The sequence below is a fragment of the Rhinolophus sinicus genome, chromosome 10, assembly GCF_057876585.1.
Source record: "Rhinolophus sinicus isolate RSI-liver-muscle chromosome 10, RSI-T2T, whole genome shotgun sequence".
NCBI lineage: Eukaryota > Metazoa > Chordata > Mammalia > Chiroptera > Rhinolophidae > Rhinolophus > Rhinolophus sinicus.
Genome location: NC_142510.1, coordinates 949,553 through 972,906, shown reverse-complemented (window position 1 = coordinate 972,906; position 23,354 = coordinate 949,553). Strand labels below are relative to the sequence as shown.

The 23,354-nt window shown below is 49.7% G+C and overlaps 1 protein-coding gene and 1 long non-coding RNA gene across 11 annotated transcripts in view; one reads left to right on the top strand and one right to left on the bottom strand.

Moving 5' to 3' along the window:
• The window catches only part of TNRC6A (trinucleotide repeat containing adaptor 6A), a 126,522-nt gene that overhangs the window by 51,406 nt on the left and 51,762 nt on the right, over nucleotides 1-23,354 (top strand). For 3 of the 10 annotated variants that reach the window (XM_019750175.3, XM_019750174.3, XM_019750171.3), the window contains exons 3-4: nucleotides 4,361-4,408; nucleotides 21,433-21,523. The exons of 1 other annotated variant lie outside the window; for it this stretch is intronic. In XM_019750175.3, coding sequence (XP_019605734.3) covers nucleotides 4,361-4,408; nucleotides 21,433-21,523 — 139 coding nt within the window. Of the gene's footprint in view, nucleotides 1-3,945; nucleotides 4,131-4,360; nucleotides 4,409-21,432; nucleotides 21,524-23,354 lie in introns of those variants that run through there. 6 more of the 10 variants (XM_074322877.2, XM_074322875.2, XM_074322876.2 and 3 more) reach the window with 4 other exon arrangements.
• LOC141569483 (uncharacterized) lies at nucleotides 587-3,682 on the bottom strand. The gene is made up of 2 exons (XR_012493178.2): nucleotides 3,107-3,682; nucleotides 587-2,929 (listed from the first exon to the last, which is right to left on the bottom strand). It is a non-coding gene; the product is annotated as an uncharacterized LOC141569483 (long non-coding RNA).

The following is a 23,354-nucleotide window of genomic DNA, read 5'->3' as shown; positions in this document are numbered from 1 at the left end:
TGCATGTGGTCGTGCTCTGAAGAAGTAGGGGTGCCTTCAGCATACATAACTGGGGGGCCCAGCAGAGTCGAGGAGGGTGGTGGTCAGAAAAGTCTTTCCTGAGGAAGTTACATGGGGTGGGGGTGAGATGGTTAGGAGCAGACTGTGCGAAGGGGCTGGGCACCTTTTAGGAAACGATAGGATTGTCTGGAGCCCGTGGGGAGTGAGAGAACAGTGGGTGACACCGCAGACCCTGCGGACGATATTCGGCGTTGAATCAAGAGCCCTGGGAAGCCTTGGAGTTGTTTAAAGCTGGAGAATAAGATGATGGGGTTTTCATTTTAAGAAAAGTCACTGAGGCTGCTATATGGGGAATGATTTCAAGAGGCCGAGAGTGAATGTGGGTGATTCTGGCGAGGGCTGTGCCGCAACCAGAACGCTGCCTGGGCCTGGAAATGTAGCCTGGTCTACGCATTTTAGGAACATTTTGTAGTTTCTGAGTTCAAAACTACACTTAGCCTGTGACTCAGTGATTCTATTCCTAGGTATTTATCCAAGGGAATAAAAACATATGTCTGCTGTCCACAAAACAAGACTTGGACAAGAATGTTCACGGCAGCTTTATTCATAGTTATGTCAGACTGCAAATGACCCAAGTGTCCACCGACAAGGACTGAAATCAAACGGTTCATTCACTCGATGGAATGCTTCTCAGTAACAGAAAGGGAAGAACTTCTGACACATGTACCAATGTAAGTGGTCTCATAGACGCTGATCAGCAAGAGAAACCAGACTGTTTGACTCTGTTTAGAGAAGGTTCTAGAACATAGTACTAATTTATCGTGTTGTCAATCAGAAAAGTGCTTTCCTGGTGTCAGATGTGTGCATTGTGGGGAGTATGTGACTGAAAGGGGCGCAGTGGCATTTTCTGGGGTGATGGAAGTGTTTTATGTACCGACTATGGTGGTGATCACATGGGCGTGTTTGTCAAAACACATTGTATTTTTGACTTCAGATGTGGCTTTGGCCAATCTATGTGATATGCTCCTATGTTCTTAGAACAACATTCCTTTCCTTCTGTGCACTTGTTATAGTTTGTAATTATACAGTTTGCCTTAAAAAAATCTGCCCGCCCCATTCGATTTAATTCATCAGAGTAGTTTCTCACACGTGCCAGAGAACGAGAGCCTAACACAGCTCCTTGCACATAGTAGGTGATCAGTAAGTATTTGTTGTGTGGGTGAATTGTCGTTTTGGCATTCTGCGCTACACAGGTGAGATACGGGCTAAAGATATGACTGTGAGAGTCATCTGTATTTAAATAGCATTTAAATACAGGAGAATGAATGAGATCGCCCATCCCAAGGAGCAAGGGGATAGAGGCGGAAAAGTCTGGAACAGAGTCTCCACGATCGCCAACATGTATTTGGCATAAAGCAAAAGATTCTGGCAAAGGATACAAAAAGGGAATGGTTAGGGAGGTAAAAAGACATTCAGGAGAATGCGCTATCAAGACAGCCTAGAAAACAGTCTCTCCCAGGAAGGTGGCAATGGTCCTGACAGCTAAGGAGGAAATCAAGATCAGGGTAGCCATGTTACCACCGAGTTTGGCAGCTTCAAGGTCATTTGTGACCTTGATGAGAGTAATTTTGGGGTAGGAGCTGGGATGTCGGGTTAGTGGGTTGGGAAAGCAGCTGAGCAAATGGGGGGTAGGGGAGCTTGTGGAGAACACCGTTCTCAAGCAGCTTTTCTGGGAAGGAGAGCAGAAAAATGGAGCTAGAGAGGAATGAAGCGTCAGTGGAATTGTTTCCTGTTTTGTTTGTGTGTTGCTGTTTTCTTAGTGGAAGTTACTAGAATACGTTTGTATGATGATGGGGAGACTATTTAATAGAGAAAGGGTCCCAAGAGAAGATAGGGGTCCCATAGTAGAGTTTTGCTGAGGAATAGTGCTGGTCTTACTGTGTTGTCATGCTGCTTTGATTGTCTCCCGTGCGCCAAGATGAAGTAAGAGACTGTTAAAAAGTGATTAGCGTGGCTTCATAATGCAGCCCTGGAGGGGTCACCTGGGACATGTCAAACTGCTCTGGAAGGGTCTTCACGAAATCGTATCTTCTCGGCATCCCTGGCGCTGGGAATTAGCTCCAGGTTTGCTCAACCTTGGGCATTTCGGTTCAGATACTCTTGTGTGGTGGGGGGCTGCCCTGGTCATTGTAGAATGTTTAGCAGAATCCCTTTACCCACTAGATACCAGTAGCACCCAATTGTGGGAACCAAACACCAGACCTAGCTCAATGTCCCCTGGGAGTGGATGGGGGCACATGGCCCTGATGGAGAACCACTGAGTCATTCAAACGGACGACAGTCTACTTTAAAAAGCAAGTCAGGTAATCTTAACAGCTGTGTAAATATTGATAAATATTCCCGTTTTTATTGCCTGATGCTGTCGTGGGAAATTATTCATAAACCTGGTGTGAATGCATGACGTGGACCATTATTTCTTAGCTCCTAAAGAAATACTGTAATAGAATTGTTAACATGTCAAATAGAAAGAACCACAAAAGAACACCAAACCAAATGTACGTACAGACGACTGGATGGGAGGGATGACGGCAGGAAAAGGAAGTCACTGGCATTTCTTTGGTGCCTCTTACATTTCACATTTTACATTTTAAATTCAGTAAACCTGATTTTTTTAAAGTTTTTTTTTTTTTACGTGCTCATTGTACAAGAACAGGACAAGACAAAAAAGCTAGATACAGTAAGAGAAGAAAATTAACATTTTGGTGCATATGCTTCAGGAGTTTCTGTGCATGCGGTCTTTCATATATAGTCATGTATTTATTTATTACCCATCGTCTCCCTCAGACCGTATAGGCACTGGGCAGTCCAGGGTGGTTTGTATCTTTTTAGTGGGAGAGATACGGGCATGTTTTCAAGCCAGTGGAAGGACCTGGTAATTTAGAAAGTGGAAAATGGGGTGATCCAGGGGGAGGTTTCTGGGAGAGAATGGGTTTCACGCACAGAGGAGGGCGCATCAAAGCCGGTGTGACAGGATGGGGACGGATGCACGGGAACGTAGGTGTGCAATAGTTTCCGCGCGGCTGTGCACACGGCTGCAGGCATCTACCTGTGGCTGCCGGAGACATTGTCGCTACTCGGGACAGACGTCCTCCGGCGATGCGTGGACCCCCGTCGCAGCCGCACGTCCCCACGCGTGGGAGCCCCTCTGGGACCCGACCGTGCACTTAACTCTCCGGCGACCGCAGCCGCGTCCCACCGTCGCTGCAGGAGCCCAGCCCCGGCCAGGCGCTCCGTGTTTACTGCCCCGGGTCCCGCTGGACGGCGCGGCCGTTTCCATTGCCCCGCGCCGTCCTCGTCATCTGGAGGGTGAAATATGTGTAGCAAGCGAGGGGTATTCTCTGGATAGAAACTCGTGCACGTGGACCCTCCCGGGCCGCCGGCCCTGCCAAATTCGGGGGGAAACCCGCGTGGACCCTCCCGGGCCGCCTCGGGCATGCAGCCCTGGCCCGAGGACGGACCCAGGAGCACGGGGGTGGAATTACCCGCCCAAGGTCAAAACCGTCACCAGTGGCGTCTTTCATCCGGCTGCGGCAGGGGCACAAATTGCGCTTTAGGCGATTTTTTTTTTTTTTTTTTTTTTTTTTTTGGTGTGTTTGGGTGGGGGAGGGGCCGGGCCGCGGGGAAAGGAACTTGTGTCGCAGCAAAGGAGGGGGAGGCCGGGAGGGACTCGAGTCAGACAGGAGCCGCCCGCGGCCACACGGGCTGGGCTCGGGGCGGGGCCGGACGCCTGGGCGGCTGCGCCCCCGGGGAGGCCCCTCGGGGTCCGCGCGCGGCGCCCGGGCGGTTGCCAAGGGCCTGCGGGGGCCGCGGGCCTAGTTGCTAGGGCGTCCATTTTGAGGCCGGCGGCCGCGGCGCCCCGGAAGGGGTTGCGGAGCGGGGCATCCACTTCCGGCCTGGGGCCTGCGGCGGCGGCTCGGCGGCAGCAGCGGCGGCGGCGGCGGCGGCGGGTCGGTGTGGAACATGGCGCTGGCGCAGCGGCTCGGGCCTGTCCCCGCGGCGCTGCGGAGGCCGTGAGGCTCGCGGGCCTCGCTCGCCGCGCCGCGCGCGCTCGTGCACTTTACACACATGAGGTGAGCGGCGCGGGGCCTCCGCGCGGGCGGGCCGGCCGGGCCGCGGGCGCTGCCGCAGGGCGGGCGGCGCCGGGACCTCGGGCCTGGGCGGGAGCAGAGGGGCCGCGGGCGCCGGGCCGGGGGCCGCCGGGGCCGGGCGCTGCCCTGGGCCGCCCCGCGCCCGCCGCCAGCTCTGCCGCAGCGGCCCGGTGCTCACGCGCAGTGCGCGCTCTCTTTTCTTCCCGCTGCAGAGAACTGGAAGCTAAAGCTACCAAAGACGTGGAGAGGAATCTCGGCAGGTAAGATGGGCGCGCCCGCCGCCTCTCGCCCCGCGGCCGCCCGCGCCCCGGGCCCTTGTCCTTCCCCGCGGGGAATGCCGGCTGGAGGGGTTGCGGGAGCTGCGGGATGGCGCGCGGGGCCCTTGCGGGGGGGGGGGGGCGTGGGCAGCGGGAAGCAATTCTTGTAAACTTAGTGAAAGCGTTCTCACCCTTTCAGGATTTAATTAGGGCACTTGTGCATTAATTACTATTGTAAAGGGTTGCAGGCATTGTGTGACTCACGAGTGGGGCGGCCCGACGGCGGGCTGTCAAACTGTTTTGGCTTCCCCGTTATTACTTTGTAACTCAAATTGTTGCCTTTATGAAAAGATACTATGTGTTCGCCTCTTGCTGGCAACACTGTAGTCAGGCGGATTCTTTCTGTTGCACTGGGAACAGCGTTGCCCGTGAACTTGACCAAGCAGAAACTGCGTTGATTTCTTCCTTTGAAACTAACTACCTGTGTTTGTATCTTCGTTCTTTGGTGTGTGTGCTCTTTATATCGGCCGGTAAAATTAAAAAATCTGTTCCCAATAGGTGGTTATCGTTCCTACTGGGCCTGCCTGCTTCTGCACTGGTAACTTCATCGTCACCCCAGAGGGAGTCTTTTTTTTTTTTTTGGTTTTTAAAGATGCCTTTATAGAAATCTTTAGCTTTGTTGAGTGTCATTGCTTAAGCATCAGGGATTGCACTGTATTTAACTCTTTCACATTTTCTGTCTTGCAGTCTTTTCCTTTCTTATTCGCTGCTTTCTTTTGCATCATTTTGGGACATTCAGAGAAACTTCTAGATTAACCGAATCAGTGAGCAGCTTTCTTGCACTTGAATAGAATAAAATAAAATTTCTTCTTAATGTAATTTGTGCTTGATGATTGTAAGTTTTAGGTTTATGTTGAGGCTGTTAACATAATTCAAAGTTGTCTGAATATTTTTCACCGTATAGGATCATTCCAAATGGCTGCTCTTTGAGTGTTTGAGCTCTCTGACTCTTCTAAGGTGATCGTGAAAGAAACCCCACAGCTGGGGAGGGAAGGGCACCGTTGGTTTTCCAAATCAGAGATTCTCTGTTACTCAGGATGATTACAGGACCATTGAAAGGCAATTAAGCCTGACATCCCTGACTTAACTGTTTGTTGGACATTGAAATACGTTTTGTTGTCAGAAACTATTAAGGAAATGTTAAGCTATGAAACCATTAAAGAAAACAGGTGGAATTTTTAAGGTGTAATTCCAGCAGCAGAAAGGAGCTTGGAGTATGGGTCTATTTCTCCCTCCATTTTTGCTTTATCAGGTAATGATACCAGTGTAATTCCTATAGAGGTGTTCTAGGACTTAACTAAAAAATTGTGCCCACCACAGGTGTAGTTTTCCTATGCTGTTACTCTTAGATAGAACTTGGAGTCTCTGTGTCAGCTGTGTATCGATGTGAATGCCAGCCCTGCCGCTTACAGCATGACCTTGGCTCTTGACAAAGCACTTAGCCTCTCTGTGCCTAATCTATAAAACGAGAGGTTTGGGCCAGCCAGTTGCTGAGGTCTGTAGGCCCCTTGGGTTATATAAAAAAGAGTCACGTGCTTTCCTTGGCCACAGAAAACATGTACAATCTAGTAGGAAGACTACAAGTACGTAAGTAACTAGTACAGGGTGAATGACGGCAGGGGTCAAAGACGACACCATTGCATACCCGTACTTGAGGGTGTGCAGTTGGTCAGAAGGGACAAAGGGTAACCAGTGTCAAGGACATTGTAGGGCAGTGTGTACTAGGAACTGTGAGAGGGGGACGCTTCCCAAGCTTCAGAGTATTCGAGCAGGGAGACGCAATCAGGTGGGCAAATGTTTCCTTTCAATTCCATCTGGAGCGCTAAGCTTCCCTTTTCCCGAATAAGGAGAGTGTGTCTGTCTTTATCCTTTGTGCCCTCCCCAGGAAGTCAGGGCAGTCTTCATTCCGTAAACATTTCTTGAGCATCTTCTATGTTCCGAATGCAAGCAGGGAGACACTCGCCAGGGAGGAGCACAATGGAAGTGACTAACTTGACTGAGTGCTTACTGTCTGCCTGGCGTGCTTTCCCAGAGACCTTACATGGACTCGTCTGGTCCCTGGAGCCTGAGGTCAGGCAGTTATTACCCCTGGTTTACAGGGGACTTGGAGGCACAAAGACGTTAGGTGACTTTCAGGGGCCACAGTGCTGCTAACAGAAGGGGCTGTCGGGCCGCGGACTTGATTGCTTCTTACTAGCGGCTTCTTCGCCTTGAAAAATGTGAATGTCTGGGGAGGCAGAAGCCACAGATTCACGCAGAGTTTCTCGACCTGGGCTCTGTGACATTTTGGACTGGATGGTTTATTGCTGTCCTGTCTCCCTGGGTTGTGGAACGTTCGGCAGCATTTGCCCGTAGCACTGCCGTCCAGTTGTGACAATCAGAAACGTCCTCAGATACTGCCACAGGCCCCCGGCGGTGGCAGAATCCCCTCCAGTTGAGAACATGTGTTCTAGAACTTCATATTTCCTGAAGATAGCCGTATTAATGTTAAACCTTTAAACGTCCAATTCATTGAAGCACCTTTTAGTACCGTGGGAGTCCACGTCCCATTCTGTGGACCCCGGGTTGGAGCTCTAGCCTCCGAATGTCAGCGTCCTCCTGCCATTGTCCTGCCCTCTGCTAAGCTGTGAATCCCCAAGACACGGTGCCAGGGAGCCGGTGCCAGGTACACAGAATTGGCGCAAGAGGTCAGTTTAGTTTAGCAGCCTAGGTAAACTACCTCTCTTCACTGTTGGCCATCAGAATTGTCACTTTGTGTCAGTGTCTAGATGGGGTGGTCACCACTGAACTGGGCTTTCAACAGGAATTAATTTTGAAAGACAGCGAAAAGGGTGGTGAGAGCAGCAGACACGCAGGCATGAAATGAAGGAAGAGGGGGTTCTGAGGTGCCCATGAGCCCTGCAGCGGGGCTGGCGGGGTGCGGGGGGTGGGGCAGGTGGAGAAGTTCTGGAATTCAGGCTGAGGACTTTTTGCACAAATCTTCAGCTAGTGGGGAGCTTTTTGGCAAATTGGTGAGGTTTGGCAACTAGTGGTCCGGGCACGAGCTGATGACGGCCTGCAGTGGCGTGGTGGCCGACGACAGGCGAGCTGGGACGCTAAGGACATGGGACGTGGGTTGAGGACGAGTCCGAGAGGAGTGTGAGTGTGCGGGGCTCTCCCTCGTGGGCGAAGGGGAGATTGACCAGGGCTTTGAACAGGGCAGAGGGCAGGACAAATAGTCTGGGGAGAGAAGATGGTAAGTTCCATTTTCTAGGGGTAAAAAAAAATCAACCTCAACTGATCTAATTAAAAATATTTGGGAGGCCGCAGCGTGGGGCCATGACGTTACATGTAGAGACCAGTCGCTGTTCTGATCCCTTCATCTTACAAACGAGAAAGCGATGGTTGAGACAGAGCCAGGAACTTAGTGAAGGTCCCGTCCTCCGAGTGACAGGCCTCATGCCCCTCCCTCCCCATCGGGCTCTTCCAACCGCAGTGTTTCGTGCTGCCCAATAGAAAAGCAGGATTTCGGTCTCTTCCTTCTGAAAATGGAAGAACAAGTAGCTACATTCTGTGCCCATTCTAGGAATGGAGTTGCTGAAACGGACAGTATGTTGTCTAAAGTAGAAGCTACCCGCCTCGTGTCGTGCTGTTTGTCTTTTTCCCCTAAACCAACTGCCAAATGCCATCATAAAGAAAAGATTGGTAAAGATGCTGTAGTCCTGTGTTGTGTAGCATCTGAACCGGGCATTCTGACCTGAGACACTCTGCCTGGGACAGGGGACAGCAGGCGGAAACCAGGGCGTGAGGTCCCCCAGGCAGGGGGACCCTGCTCTTGCAGTTCATCGACCTCTATCTGGAAAGCAAATTATCTGAGGTTGTTAAGCTTTTCTGTAGCTTTTCTGTGGTATGGTCTGTGGCCAGCAAATTCATGTCCATAGGTTTCTTTTTAGCTTGATTGGGCAGCCCTGTGGTCAGTGAGTTGATAGAATAAATGAATCACAAACTAAGATTAACTTCAAAATGTGTAACGACCCTCTGGATAATTTCAAGAGAACCGTGAACCCCGAGTGCCTTTCTGTAACCTCTTGTGAATTCGGGCATCTGAAGTCAGTCTGCAGGTAGGAGTTAGTCCTTTCCGGTTGTTTCATGACGAACTCCGAAGTCTCGCCCGCGATTGCAGAGAGGAAGGCAGATGTGTGCAGTGTGTCTTCTCAGATGGAGTCAGGACACGTCTGTCACTCAGTCTTTGAGAAAATGGCCTCCCACTTACAGTTTAAAAAAAATCATTCTAACCCTAAGTAGAGAAGCAAGAACGGCACAGTGAGCAACTACCTCTGCCTGGGTTTACCGAGTACTATTGGCCGCATTTTTTTTGTTCGGCCACGTCAGCCCTAAACAGGCAGCTCCCAGGAACGAGGGCTTTCTGCGTGACAACCGGCAAACCATCACACACGGGGAGGCTGGGTAACTAACTGCCTGAGCTCTTCAGTCCATGGGCAGATGGCCCCACTTGTCCCAGCGCCGTCCTTTAACGTCTCTGTTCTTTTCCTGGAGTCCCTTCATCCAGTGGCAGTCATTTCCTTCCTGGGGGCCAGTCCCTTGTCCTTTCCTCCCTGTACAGGACGCTGGTTCTTGCAGGCCTCGGTTGTGATTTGTCTGATTGTCTCTGTGTCATTAGGTTCAGGGTAGACCTTTCTGGCAGGAAAACCCCATAGATGATGTGTTTCTCTCAGTGCGTCACCCCCTCCCCCCACACACACACGTTTTAAAGCAAATTAGCTGAAAGGTTACCCAGTGGGTACCTTCACACTAACTCACTGTTTCTGTAGGGTGTGCCAAACAATTAGTTTACACTGAGCTAGAACTTAAATTGCTGAGGTTCCAGTAATTACAGGTCTTCAATTGTAACGACTGCAGCCTTTTTGAAGGTTATTCGGAAGGCAGCTCCCTCCTTCTTGGACAACAGGGTTCCTTGTTTCCCGCTGTCCCCAGTGATAAACTGATAGCCCTGGTCCGAAGATGACACGGAGGGCGTGGACTCGGGACACGCGGTCTTGAGAAGAAGGCCCACTGGCGTGAGCGTGGCACTGTGCCACCAGACGGGGGTCTCGTCCGGATTCCACTGAGGGGCCTCAGAGGGAATGAAGTAGTTTGAAAATTGAATGTGTGCTTTTAAAAAAAGAGCTGGTGCTTAGCATTCATCAGATTTCAGAGGGTCATGGCTCCCTGGAAGATTAAGAAACATTGTGTCATAGGGAGGGTGTGGGAAGTGCTGGATAGTGTCAGGAAAGGGGAGGTTTTAAGCTTCAAAAGCGAGAAAGTAACATTCCAGAAGGCACAGTCTCTCTCTCAAAAAACAACAAAACAAACCACAACAAACAAACATGAAAATAGATATAGTATAAACTTATTACGCTGGTCTTATTTTTTAAATGATTGGCAGACTCCTGAGCTGGCTGGGAAGCAGAAGCCCGAGCGTTTCTCCTCTTGCCGCTAAGGACGAGCCTGTTGAATTCTCAGCTGTAGTGTGTTGTGAGGCAGTGACTCAGCTGGCTTTCGGTCCACATGGAATGTTCAAAACAGATTGGAACCTGGGTCAGGAATTTTATACTTTGAACCTTACAGAATATTTTCTGCAAACAGTGATTTATTGGATTTTGTATAATGACAAACAGGGTTAAGCCCAGTCACGTGTTTTGCTGTTCTCACGGGGTTTTGAGTTAGCTAGCATTTACCGAGCAGCTTGCTGCAGTGACAGCGCATACTTTCATAATTTTGACATCTGTGTTTTGTTGACTTTGGTCCCTTCTTACTCTTTGGGAGTATCCCTCCCCCGCCCCCCCAAACACAAGGAAAGAGTGCTGTGTGGTGCTTAAATATGCACTGATTTTCATTATGTGTAAGCATTGCTTCATTCTTTGATAACTGGCCACACAAAGGATGCCAGAGAGATGCTCCACGGTGAGTCCCGGGTGACGAGGCACGTAAGTGAGAGTGTCACTGGAGTGAGAGAAAGGGACAGAGCGTGTGATCTCTGCACGTTCATCACTGTCACGCCACAGGTCGGAGCCTGTCACTCACTGTTTCTTAGAGAGCTTTGCTGGCTCCCCAGTGGCTCCGGACTTCAAGCCCAAACTCTAGTCTGCTCAGCTTGGCCCTTTATGTCTTGCCCTTTGACTGTTCCCTTCACTTTCTCCTCAAGTTATTATAATCGTGAGTCGTTTTTACTCTATTCACAGAGTTGTGCCATCATCACAACAGAACGTTTTAGTCACCTGCCCCTGGAAAAACCCCTGTACTTATAAGGAGTCACTCGCCATCCCCCACCCCCACCCCCAGCCCCTGGCAACTGCTCACCACGCTCTGTCTTACAGGTTTGCCCGTTCCGGACGCTCATACAAATGGGGTCATGTGATATGTGGCCTTTGTGTCTGGCTTGTTTCCTTAGCATGTTCTCAGGGTTCATCCACGTTGGAGCATGTGTCAGCACTTGATTCTTTCTATGGGCGAAAAATATTTCATTGTCAGGCCGCAGCACACTGTGTTGTCCTTTCGTCCGTCAGCAGGCAGAAGCGTTGTCTCCCCTTGGGCTACGAGAATATTAATACCATGGCCGTTCGTGTGCAAGTGTCCGTGTGGACACGTGTTCCAGGTTCTCGGCTCTGTGCCGAGGCGTGGGGTTGCTGGGCGAATGGTGATTCTGTGTCTAACGTCTGGAGGAGCCTGCAGACTGTTTCCAGAGCAGCCGCACCACTGTGCCTTCCCAGCAGCCGTGAGCGACTGGCCCAGGTTTTGCTCCGACACTGGTTACTGTTTCTTTTGATCCTCGTCATCTTAGTTGGGGGGAGGGGGTGCTAACTCGCTGTCCCACTATTTGTATTTCCCTGAGGCCTGATGACGAGCGTCCTTTCGCGGGCTTGTCGGCCATTTGTGTAGCTGATTTGGAGAAATGGCTATTCAAGTCCTGTGTCGAGGTTTAAATCTCATTATATTTTATTTGTTGACTTTTTTGTGTAAGAGTTCTTTATTTTATTTTATTTTATTGGGGAAGGGGAACAGGACTTTATTGGGGAACAGTGTGTACTTCCAGGCCTTTTTTCCAAGTCAAGTTGTTGTCTATTCAATCTTAGTTGTGGAGGGTGCCGTTCAGCTTCAAGTTGTTGTCCTTTCAGTCTTAGTTGTGGAGGGCGCAGCTCAGCTCCAGGTCCAGTTGCCGTTGCTAGTTGCAGGGGCGCAGCCCACCATCCCTTGCGGGAGTCGGACCAGCGACCTGGGTGTTATGAGCAGTGCGCTCCAACCACTGAGCCAACTGGCCGCTCACTGACTGCTTTTCATGTTAAACCAACCTTGCATTCCTGGGATAAATCCCACTTGCGTATGGTGTGTTGTCCTGTTTACATGTTGCAAGACTGGATTTATTGGTCTTTGTGGAGGACTTTTCTGTTTGTAGTCACACACTTTGTGTCCGTTATTGAGCTGTAGTTTTCTTGTGATCTTTGTCTCCTTTTGGGTTTGGGGTCTGGAATCGGGGGTCTGGGGCTGTTGGTTTGGCATCTACCTCATTCTGCTCTAATAATTGTTCTTATATATTCAGTTCCATTTTCGCTTTTGTCTATTTTGTCCAGCTTTTAAAGGTATGTTTCACAAGTAAAATCAATTCTATTTGCTTTTCTACCCCCAACGGTTAGGGTACTGCCTGAGTGGTGTGGTTTTTTAAAAGTGAGGTATAATCGACATCTAAGTTTGTATATGTTTAAGGCTAGAGCATGTGATACATGTAAATACTCCACTTTGATCACCACCAAATCATTAGCTATGGCGTCTGTCATGCCACGTAGTCACCATTGCTTTTTTGTCCTGAAAACAGTTAAGATCTAGTCTCTGAGCAGCTGTGAAGTGTGTGATACAGTGTGGACTAGTCACTGTGCTGTGCGTGGGTCTCCAGGACTCGCTTGTCCCCCGCCCCCCATCCCCGTAACCACCTGTTCCTACTAGTTCAGCGTCTTTAGATTCCACATATAAGTGATACCAGACAGTATTTGTCTTTCTCTGACTTACTTCACTTAGCATTCCGCCCTCAGGGTCCACCCATGTTACCGCAAACGGCAGGATTTCTTCTTTCTCCTGGTTAATTAATACTCCATTGTGTGTATGTGTCCCACATTATCTTCGTCCATTGACAGACACTTAGGTGGTTCCCACATCCTGGCGTCCTGAATGCTGCCGCAGTGAACCCGAGAGAGCAGCTCTTTCTCACATCCTGCTTTCCTTTCCTTTGGATATAAACCCACAAGTGGGTTTGCTGGGTCATCCGTAGTTGTAGTCTTTTGAGGACCCTCCATAGTAGGTGAACCCATTTACGGTCCCACCAGCAGTGCACGGGGGTTCCCTTTTCTCCGCGGCCTCGCCAGCACTTCTGATCTCTCGTCGTCTTGATGGCTTCTGTTTTGAGAGGTGTCGGTTCCCTCACTTCCGGATGCTCTGCCTTCGCTGACTGCCGCCGTCTTCGCGTCCTCCCCTCAGCTCCTGCGGCTCTGTACTAGGGCCGCGCCCCGCCTGCATCTGTGAGGCCCTTTGCTGGGGTCACCTACGTTCATCTTCACGCAGCCCCTCGAGGGAGGTGCAGTGTGGGACCTGTCACAGATGCGGAGACAACGGCTGTAGGGCGCTGGCTCGGCAGGCGGTGGCCTGACTCTCGCCTCCTTCCCTCTGGCGTTGGAGCGGCGCTCCTAACCGCCTACCTTGTGGCCCAGAGGAGCTTGGCGTTGAGCGGGCCCTTAGGGAAGCAGAATGTGGTAGCAGAGGGAAGAGTGCGTGTTCTGTGGTGGTGACGGGGGCAGGGGGTTAGTGACAGTGACAGCAGGGGAGCGGGACGTGGCGCCGAGTCCAATGCCCAGTGCTGGGAGGACGGTACCAGTAGAACTGGTTTCTGTGCCCAGAGCTGTAATTAGTTCTGTTTGGAAGGGTGAGATTAACATCTGAAATAATTAGAAAATGAGCATTGTTTAATTTAGAGGTCAAGGTTGAGGTTTGTATGAATTGAAAAGGAACTAGCAATTAAGTTCAGCTTCACATGAGGAGTAGAGTGTGGGAGGGCAGTTGAGCAAAGCGGATTGGGGCAGCCTCCCCCCTGCCGTCTGCCGCCCGAGCCACTCAGACGCCTGATCCCTGGGTTCTTGGTCAGCTGGGGCTCACATGAGCTCCACGTTTCAGGGGTGTAGGTTCAAAGTGGATTGTACCTCCGGGGGCTTGGTAAACTGCAGGGCGCTTCTGTCAGTGTACACAGGGTGGGACGTTTGTTTTCTAAGATAGCTAAGCTTACCAGTGTCTTCCATAGCTTTTCAGTTTAAAATAATTTCAGACGTAGAGAAATTTTGCAATAGAGCAAAGAATTCCTGAATCTCCTTCACCTGTGTCCCTCAGATGTCTACATTTAACCACATTTGCTTTATCATTCTCTTTTCACAGTTTTTTTCCCCCTGAACTGTTTGAAAGTAACCTGGAGATATGTTCTTTTACCCCTAAAAACTTAAATATTTATTCCCTAAAGTCAAAGACATTTTCTTCATAATTACGGTACCGTTATGAAAATTGGGAAAGCAATATTGGTACGATAGCCACGGAGAATCTACAGACGTTGCTCAGAATCTGCCAGGTGTCTCCGTAGTGCCTTGAGAGCCAATCAGAAGAGTTTTTCTAGTCGGAGATCCAATCCAGGAACACAGGCTGCGTTCAGTTTCCACATTCGTTTAGCTCCCTGCCTTCTGGCACTGTTTCCTAGTCTCTGTTTTTGAAGACCTTGGTATTGTTCACCGAGTACAGGCTAGTTATTTGGTGGCATGTCCCTTAGCCTGCGTGCGTGGTTTCCTCTTGATTAGGTTCGGGGGCCTTTTTGGCAGGTAGCGCAGAACTGGTGTGTTTGCTTAGTGTATCTGAGCAGCAGGTCCGGAGCTCGTGGGTCCCGTCACTGGTCATGGGAACTTCAGCTGTGCTCGGTGAAGGAGGCCCCTGTCGGTTTTGCCTGTGAAGTTAGTGTTTCCTCTGTGTAATTGCTAATGACGTTGTTGGAGGACGTGAGACTATGTAGATACCTTGTCTCTCATCGCGATTCTTGTGTGGCTCAATGGAGCGCCACATAGGGGCTTTCGAAGTCTGTGAGTCTTGCTACGTGTGGACCTTCTGCTGTGGGGCCTGTGCCTTGACCCTGTTCATTCATTCATTCATTCATTCATTCATGTCAGGAGGGACTCATGGGTTCTTGGGTTATTCAGTGGGTTGTAATCCTTTACTAGCACCACAGCAAGTCCTCGAGTGACGCCGTCCTGTTGTAACGTTGATGAGATGCTGTAGGGATGTCAACATTTAACCACGTCTGCTGGGGCACAGTTGGTTTCGTTAGGCCATTTTGCTTCAAGTTGCAGAACCCACGCACTGTGTTAAGTGGGGGCTTACCTGAGTTTCATGGCTCAGAGGATGGGCTAGTGGAAACCCCCCCTGGAGCTCAACCGCCTTCTTTTGGAAGAGATCCAGACTCTATCACCTGGTCCTCACTGCTGCCGCTTTCCGTCCTAGTTCGCCTTCGTTCTGGAGATGAAGGTGTGCTGACTCTTCACTGCCACCCGTGCCCTCAAGGCTAAGCTCTCTGCCGATGCTTCAAGCTTCGAAGTCAGATGCCATCTGGAAACACACGGTGTCCTGCCGCCCTGGTCCCTGTCCTCTTCCCCTCACGTTCCCCTCACAGCTCGTCATTTTACGTGTGTGCGGCGGTTACAAGCACGTGGGCTACACGCTCGTGTCTCCTCCCCTTTAACGCACAGGTCGTGTGCTGAGCCTTCATTGTGTTTTCCCAGTTGGCTGGACACCTTCCACGTCCTTTCGTACCTGGACGTGGAGACCTTCTTTATCTGTTTTACAGCCGCATAGTATTCCGTCATGGATGTACCGTTTTATGTAACCTCTTCGGTATTTGTGGATATGAACTACCTGTGACTGTAAGCTAGCTTCTCGTTACCCCATCCGTATCACCTTCTCTGATTCCTTTATTTCTCAACCTCTTTCTACCTCCAAGTAGGTACGACCCTTTTTATTTTATTTTATTTTTTAAGTGCATTTTTTAAAAAAACTTTTATTTAAGTGTGCTTTTCCAGGACCCATCAGCTCCGAGTCATGTAGTTGTTTCAATCTAGTGGCGGGCGCAGCTCACAGTGGCCCATGTGGGGATCGAACCGGCGACCTTGTTGTTAAGAGCACCGCACTCTGACCAACGGCGTTAACTGGACGCCCCCAAGTACGAGCCTTTTTACAAAAACAATCCTGAAAACCATTTTATCCTTTTCACTTTATATCGCTGCTAAAGTTTTTGATAAACGTATCTGAACCCTTGACTTCACTCTAACCTACTTTTGCTGCAGTTGGGTTTCCGTTTCTCCTACCTGGTGAAGCAGAGTTTTGAGGTGACCTGTTGTGTAGCGCTTGGCTGGCTTTGGCAATGAACTTCAGTGTGGGAGGACTAGAGGAGGGAAACAGAATGGGGCGTCAACCAGCAGATAGAAAGGGAAGCAGGAAACGGAGAAAAGAGAAGGAAAGTGTAAGGGGAAACGTAGGTGCAGGACGTTTTTGGCAGAAGGCGTGAGATGTATTTTTGTAGCTCGCCTGTAGCGTAAACTGGCTTCTGTGGGAAGACGAGCCGCGTGTGGGCCGTTCCCGACTGGTCGGCTGGTCGGGCCTGCTGGGAAGGTGCCTGTTTTCTCTTTTCTGGAGCAGGATAGAAGCATCTGACTCCTGTCCCATGATTGTTACTGACAGCAGCGTCTCCATTTAAAATGTTTTGCTTTCTAAAATCTGGAGTTGTCATTAATACATGTCTCCCTTTTCTCATTCTTATGAAGAATGTGAACCATTCTCACTTCTTATGATTAGCTTGGATTTGTCCTTTGCTATTCGTTTCTGCTACCACCATCGGGTTTCGGACGTTACTCATTGACTCGGATTCCTGCAACAGTCTTCTCCCCTGTTTGTTAAGTGATTTGATTTTCTACTTCTACCCAGCGTTTTCCTCCCCTCTTGTATCCACGTCAGTAGTGGGTTCTGAAATTGCCATGCTGACGGCCCCCGTGCTTTGCTGCTTCCCATGCCGCTGTGAGCTCCCTGCCTGAAAAGGCCCAGCTCCGGCTAGAAACCTTGCCTGTTCTTCAAGACTCAGATCAACTTCTTACTGCTCCTTGCAGCTTTCCAGAGGCATGTCTGACGCTCCCAAGCTGGATACCAGCCTTTAGCACACGGTCGTGTATTTCCTTATTTAAGTGTATTCAGTACTTGTTTCTATAGAATTGTAGTTGAAAATCACATTTCCTACTTGGGTTGTCCGTGCACAGCAGACTGCTTGGTTTGCAGGAGTCCCTAAGTACGTGCTTTTGGTTTGTCGATTAAACGTTGCGTAGGTTATTATTAAATAATCTGGATGCAGTCAGCGCGGCCAGGTACCTTAAGGGTCTGCTCCCTCCGCTTCCTCCTGCCCTGTGCCAAACGTGTACTTCAAACGGGGTTTTCTTTTTGTTTCTCTAGCATGCTATACCAATCTGGACTCTGACCTCTTTTGACTCAGCAGTATGTCCGGGAGCTCCCTCTCTGTAAAGCTGTGATTGTTGGGGGTCCCAAGACCACCCGCAGGTTTGATGGTTTACAGGGAAGACTCGCAGGGCTGGGCGTTTGGACGTGCCCCTGTGATGCGTCACAGGAAGAGTAGACAGCAGAGTCGGCAGAGGCACGGAATCCAGAGGAAACCAGGTGCAGGCTTGTCCAGGAGTTCTGTCCCCGTGACGCCACACAGGCCGTGCTTAGCTTCTGTAGCAGCACATTTGACAATGTGTGTGAAATGCCTACAAGAAACCTCATAGAAATGTCAGTGCCCGAGGTTTCTACAGGGGGCTGGTCCCTCAGGCAGCCTCTGCCCAACATGGACCCAAACACCGGGCTCCACTAGGAAAGCGGGTCTTCAGCATAAAGCCTGTGGCTGGGATCAGCTCGGCTGCGGCGGGAGCCTCCCTGAAGTCCAAGCTCCTGGATGCCAGCCCGGAGCAGCTCGCCCTCGCCCAGCCCCTCTCGCCTCCGTGGCACCGTCTGCACAGCGCGGAAACCGCTGCCGCCTTCCCTAGGGCCGCGGAGTGGTCAGTGCGAGGCCCTACTGCACGGCACTGGGCTAGTTTGCAGGGGTTTTGGGTTTTGTTTTTTTGTCCAGTTCCTTTCCTTGAGGCTTAGATTGGAATTGGGTCATGAACGTGGTGACACTGAGATGCTGAGTGTCAGCAGATACTTCCAGGTTGCTCAGCGGAGGGCTTTACAGCCCACGCTTCCAGCAGCAGTTTACAAGGATGCCCCTAGAAGCGATGACTTGGCGTGATCACGGTGGGAACGCAGGAAATCTGAGGCTGCGCCAAGGAGAGCAGGACGCTGCAGGACGGTGTGAGGCCCTGCTGTGTCCTGCAGTCACCTGCGACCCTGGCCTCACCCTCCTGCTCCCAGGCTCTTGGCCCTCACCCACCTGCTGCTTCTTTTCTCCAATTTCCGGCCTGGCTGCCTTTCATCACTGGCGTGGAGGTGTGTGCTGGTTTTGTCTTTTGTTATGCAAATTTCAAACTCACAAATAGAACTCGCCAGAAGTAGGAACCACGGCTCCTCAGCCAGCTTCGGCAGTTGCCAACCTTTTGTTTCATTTTTCTCTTTTCTTTTTTTGGGGGTGTGGGGCGGGGCCTGGAGTACTGAAAGTCAATCCTAGACTTTATAGTGTTTAAACACTTTTGTACTAACTTACAAAGACAATGCATGCTTACCACAGCATTTTAAATAGAGATGTTCACTTTTAAAAACTTAATTTCTCTACATACTTAGTCCAGTTGTGAGGTTACGCAGATGTTCAAAGTTCACAGGTATTTCCTTGTCTTCCTCTAAATTTGTACAAAGCTAAACAAATACCCAACTTAAAAATTATGAATGACGTTGTTCACAGTTCTGCAACTTGCTTTTTTCCGTCTAACAATATGCTGGGCCCGTCCCTTCCGATCTGCGAACAGGTCGACTCCTTTTCACTACAGTGCTGTGCTGTGATAGGACGGTTCTTTACTGCTGAACATTCCGGTTTTCTGCTTTTCAGCCCTTGGGAAATGGCCTCGTGTACTTGAGCTGTCTTACTGTCAGCTACATGCCGAAGAAGAGTGGGGTGGCTGGTTAGAATATATATGTACAGCTTTCATTGTTAAAGCTATTGCCATATACTGTCCAAGAAGTGTTAGGAGTTTTCTACGAGCAATATAAGAGAACCACTTAACTTTCATTCTTGCCGGCACTGGACATTATTACTCCTGAACGTTTTTGCCAATTAAATTAGCTTTAAAAACTGGTGTAGCATTAAAGTTTTAATTTGCCCTTATTTGGAAGAAAAGTCAGCAACTTATTAAAAAAAATACTGCGTTGGGTTTGTGCTAGCAAATACAGGTTTGGTTCAATCCTAGAAAATCCATCGGTACAGTTAAATCCTATCAGCCATCAAAAGACTAAATCATATAACCATTTCCATAGATACAGAAAAGAAATCTAATAAAATACAGCGTGCACCCATGGCTGATTCTCCCAGCAAACCAGAAGCAGAACAGCCTTTCACCTTTTAAATATTAAATTCAATCAGTTGACATTAATACTTGAAAAAAGTTTAATGCTTAATTTTTTCATACTTATGCACATGGCTCAGAAATTAAAATATATCCAAAGGTTTATACAGTGAGATCGCTCTTCCTCTGGTTGGTCTCCCATCTGCCTACTTCCTCTCGCACCCTCCCCCACAATCACTATTAGTTCCTTCGGTGTTTTTTCAGTCATTTTATACAAATACAGGTAACTAGGAATATGTAGCTTCTTTCTTGCTTTTTACACAAACAGTAGCGTACTATGTACTCTGTTGCTCACCTGCTGTTCCTCCTAGGGAGGGTTTTTGAAGGACATTTTTGCTAATTTCTGATACTTTCTAGATACCTTCCTATTTCTCTCTCTCTCTCTCTCTCTCTCTCTCTCGCTCGCTCGCTCGCTCTCGCTCTCTCCCCTTTAAAAAAAAAGCTATTGAATTCCTCGAATATGGGACGTTATAGCTACTCACTAGTTTGTGGTCTAGTTGTTTCTCCCGCAAACATTCATGTAATCAAAATACTGAAATTGCTCTTAAGACCACCAAGGCCTGCTCGCCTCGTGTGCAAACAGGGGCTGCCCAGGGCATGTCTTTGATTCTTGAGCTATCCTTGCTCCTGAGCACACTTCCCGGTGTTCCTGGAACTTGGATACTTTGTCTTTCCTGCAGTACATTCTGCTACCAGTGTCCTTGTAAAAGGTAGAAGGAAATCAGAAAGGACAGTGGCGGCACACAGTCTGGGGGAACGACAGAAGCAGGAAGGTCAGTCACTAACCTGGCTGCAGGGAAAGCATTTATTCCAGTCCTTTCCTTGGGAGGCTCGTGGTGTGGGGGAAGGGAGAGCACGACTTCGAGAACCAAAGTTCTGTCCACACCAGCTGTGTGGCTTTGGAGAAGTCACTCAGCCTTTCTGAGCTTCCGTTTCTTCCTCTGTCATCTTTGAGAAGGTACCCCTTAAGTGGGGACACACAGCATGGTCACTGACTCTGTGACACTCGCAGAGTGGACGGCTCCCGCCGCGGGGCCTCGTGGCACCGGTGATGCTGGCTGCAATGTGGGCAGGTGTCCGCGATGGGCCCCTGACCCCTGGCTGACCTGTCAGCCGCACTCCTTCCGGCAGGCGTGGTAAATGGGCAAGTCGGTTGTCCTGAGTGAGTCTGTCCTCGTGTGTAAATCTGAAACCTGAAGTGCTTGGGCACAGGTGGTGTGTTTCCGCTTCTCCCGTGGGCGTTCTGAAAGAAGAGGTGTGGGAAGAGGGGTTCGTGGCTTTGATGACCGAGCCCTGTGCTTGCAGCGGTGGCTGATGCTGGAAAATTTCCTTGAGGAAATGTGGTCCATCTTTTAAGTACTAACGAGACCCTTTTCGGCCTGGAAAATACTTGCTAACCTTATCAAAAAGCCTTCAAAATCAAGTTTGAGGAGGGAGAAAAGATTCCAGGTCGCCCGTAAGGGAACATCCTAGAGAGTGAAATTACAGTGACCAAGGACGAGAGTAGAAAAGGATTGTCTGCGACTCACGGAGCACAGACACTGCACGTTCCGGAGGTTTCCGCATATTAAGAGCCCACAGTGTGGTGACAAAGGTGGGATGAAGGAAGAGCCTTTTGGGTGCCACTGAGAACCGGTGCCGGGCTCAGGACGCGGCAGGCACGCGGGCTGACTGGAGGCCCGTAGGTAGCGAGGAAAGGAGACAGCAGACACATGTGTGTCCTTTGGAAGCCCCGAGCCAGAGGTTCTGTTGACCACCTTGAGTATTTGTGATTTGAAGAATTGAAACAAACTTATGTAATGAGTGCATTGTTGTTTCCCATCTTTCCTAGAATACTTTGGAATGTTTATAGAATATGAAGTGAGGATAATGCTGAAAAACATCAGCTATGTATGAATAACTTGTGTTCTAAAAACAATTTCAAAGCTTTTCAGAATGAGGAAAGCCAGAGACAGCCCAGATGCCGGGCAGGAGAGGGTTGTGGGGGGTTCCAGGCACTGCCCTTGGCAGTGGGGGCCCCGCTTACACTCTAGAACCGGAGGCAGCAGCTTGTGTCCCTGTGTCACATTTGCGAGTTTTAAGACGTCTTCCTTGATATGACATTAACATGAAAGCTCCACTGCTTGTGACTCACTAGAGAAGACACTGAATGGCGGCTGTACCGGCCGTACCGTTAGGCTGAGGGTGGAGTGTGTGTTTGTTCCGTGAGTGATGACAGAAGAATGGCCGCGTCTTTCCTTTCAGTGAGAGCGAAAGTGAATGTGTGCTACATGCTTTTACTCCTAATGCTTCTGGGAACGTTAACTACATTGTGTGGTGCAGGAATTTAGTGCAAGAAGAGGAACAGTTGATGGAAGAAAAGAAAAGGAAAAAAGACGACAAGAAAAAGAAGGAAGCTGCTCAAAAGAAGGTGGTATGTGTATAAACCAATTATTTGTATTAAGCAGTTTAAACAGACTTACAAAGACATTTACTCTCACTGGGTTGTTTTAAAGCAACTTGATTTAATGTTTTAACTTTAGTGGCGTTTTCAAAAAATATTGAATGTCTTTGGATATGCATATATAGTAACTTGCCAAGTGTGTACAGTTTAATTAACTTAATGTGTCATTCTTTAACCTTGCTGGTAGTTTTTTCAAAGGTAAGTGCTTTACGTAGGTCTTTGCCTGTCAGTTAGCTGCTGGCAGGCCTGCACAGGGCACAGTTCTGTAGGTGAGCAGGGCGGGCTTGCACAGCGGGGCTTGGAGCCTGACCTCCACGTGACCTGCAGAACTGTGTGTCCTTGGACTTTATGTAGCCTCTGTGGCCATAGGTTTCTTGTGTTTTGTAAATGAGAATGGAATTAAATGAGAGGATGTAATACATACTCATAATAGGAAATAAAGTAATACAGGAATGCAGTAATAAAGGAAATAGTAACACACATAATTGGAAATAAAATCTCAGTTTCCTTTTTCCTTTTTGTTTAGTACCTGGACTGATTTGTTGCAGAAGATCTCTAGCCAGTATGTTGTCAGAAACTAACCAAAACAATACAAATTGCAGAAAATGAAAATATGATATCCGTAATTATAAAGATTTTATAAGTTACTGCTAAAGGCTTATGACAGTTAACTACGTACTCCTGTGGAGTCAGGGTTTCAGGGACCTTCAAAATGCTCTAACAGACCCAGTGAAGTACCAGCCCATCCTCTGTTCTAGTGGGAAGTTGTGACTTTAGTTTTTAATACATCCCTCGTGTGTGCCGGGCGCTGCTGGGACTGGGTATGGACCTCAGCAGCGCACTCGTTCCCCGTTCCTTCACAGGGAAAAACGTCAGGCACGAGACTAGTGGGAGGGAGCTGTCAGAGCAGAGAGCAGTGCTTTCTCCGCCTGAGCAGCCAGGGGCCTGGGCAGGCTCTTAGACTAGAAGTGAGCCAAGTGAAGAAGGAGCAGAGTAGACAAGGACTCCATCAGAGTAACCTCAGAGGTAGGCGTCCGGAGCCTTGTGCTAAGTGTGGGTCTTGACGGGGTCTGGGGGGGGCAGTGCAGAAATGTCGGGATGAGGTTGCAGAGGGTGGTGGTAGCTGTCAGCTCCTCACGGGGTTTTGACCATTGAGCTTCCCTTGGAAAATTGTGGAACCGGATTGGAAAGGGTAGAAAGTAGACCCTGAGCTACGGGTGAAAGGACTGGTACAGGGATCCACAGAAGTGACTGAAGACATCGGAAGGGGCAGGGCCCTACATTGCCTCTTAGGCTCCAGACTGAGTGACTGAGTCCATTTTGGGAGCTGGTAACCAGGTTGGGGATGCACGGAAGGGGTGGAGAGCTGCACGCAGTCCTCGGGGACGTCAGGGACGTCTTTTCATCGTAAGGCTGATGAGGTGCTGTAGGAGCTTAACTCCTGTCCACGCCCAGACACCTGTGGTGCGGTGGGTTTTGTGATATTCCTTCCGCCCCGTTCTAGGAATTAGCGGGGGTAAAGTGAGGACGTGCACGTTGCAGCTCTGGGCAGGCGGGGCGGGGTCCAGAGCAGGGGGCATCAAGACCGAGGCCACAGGTGACTCCAGCGTGGGCCCTTGGTTGCTCTTAGGAGTGGCTGGGGACAGACGTGGCAGTGAGCGCCATCGTCGGCTCCTTGTCCGGTCTCCCTGCTGTCTGACAGCCACGTCACAGCACTGCACTATGAGGCCAGACCGCCCTGCATAGGGGGTCCGTGCCTTGGCCGCTGTGGGGCCTGTGGACGCAGCAAGGCCTTTGCAGT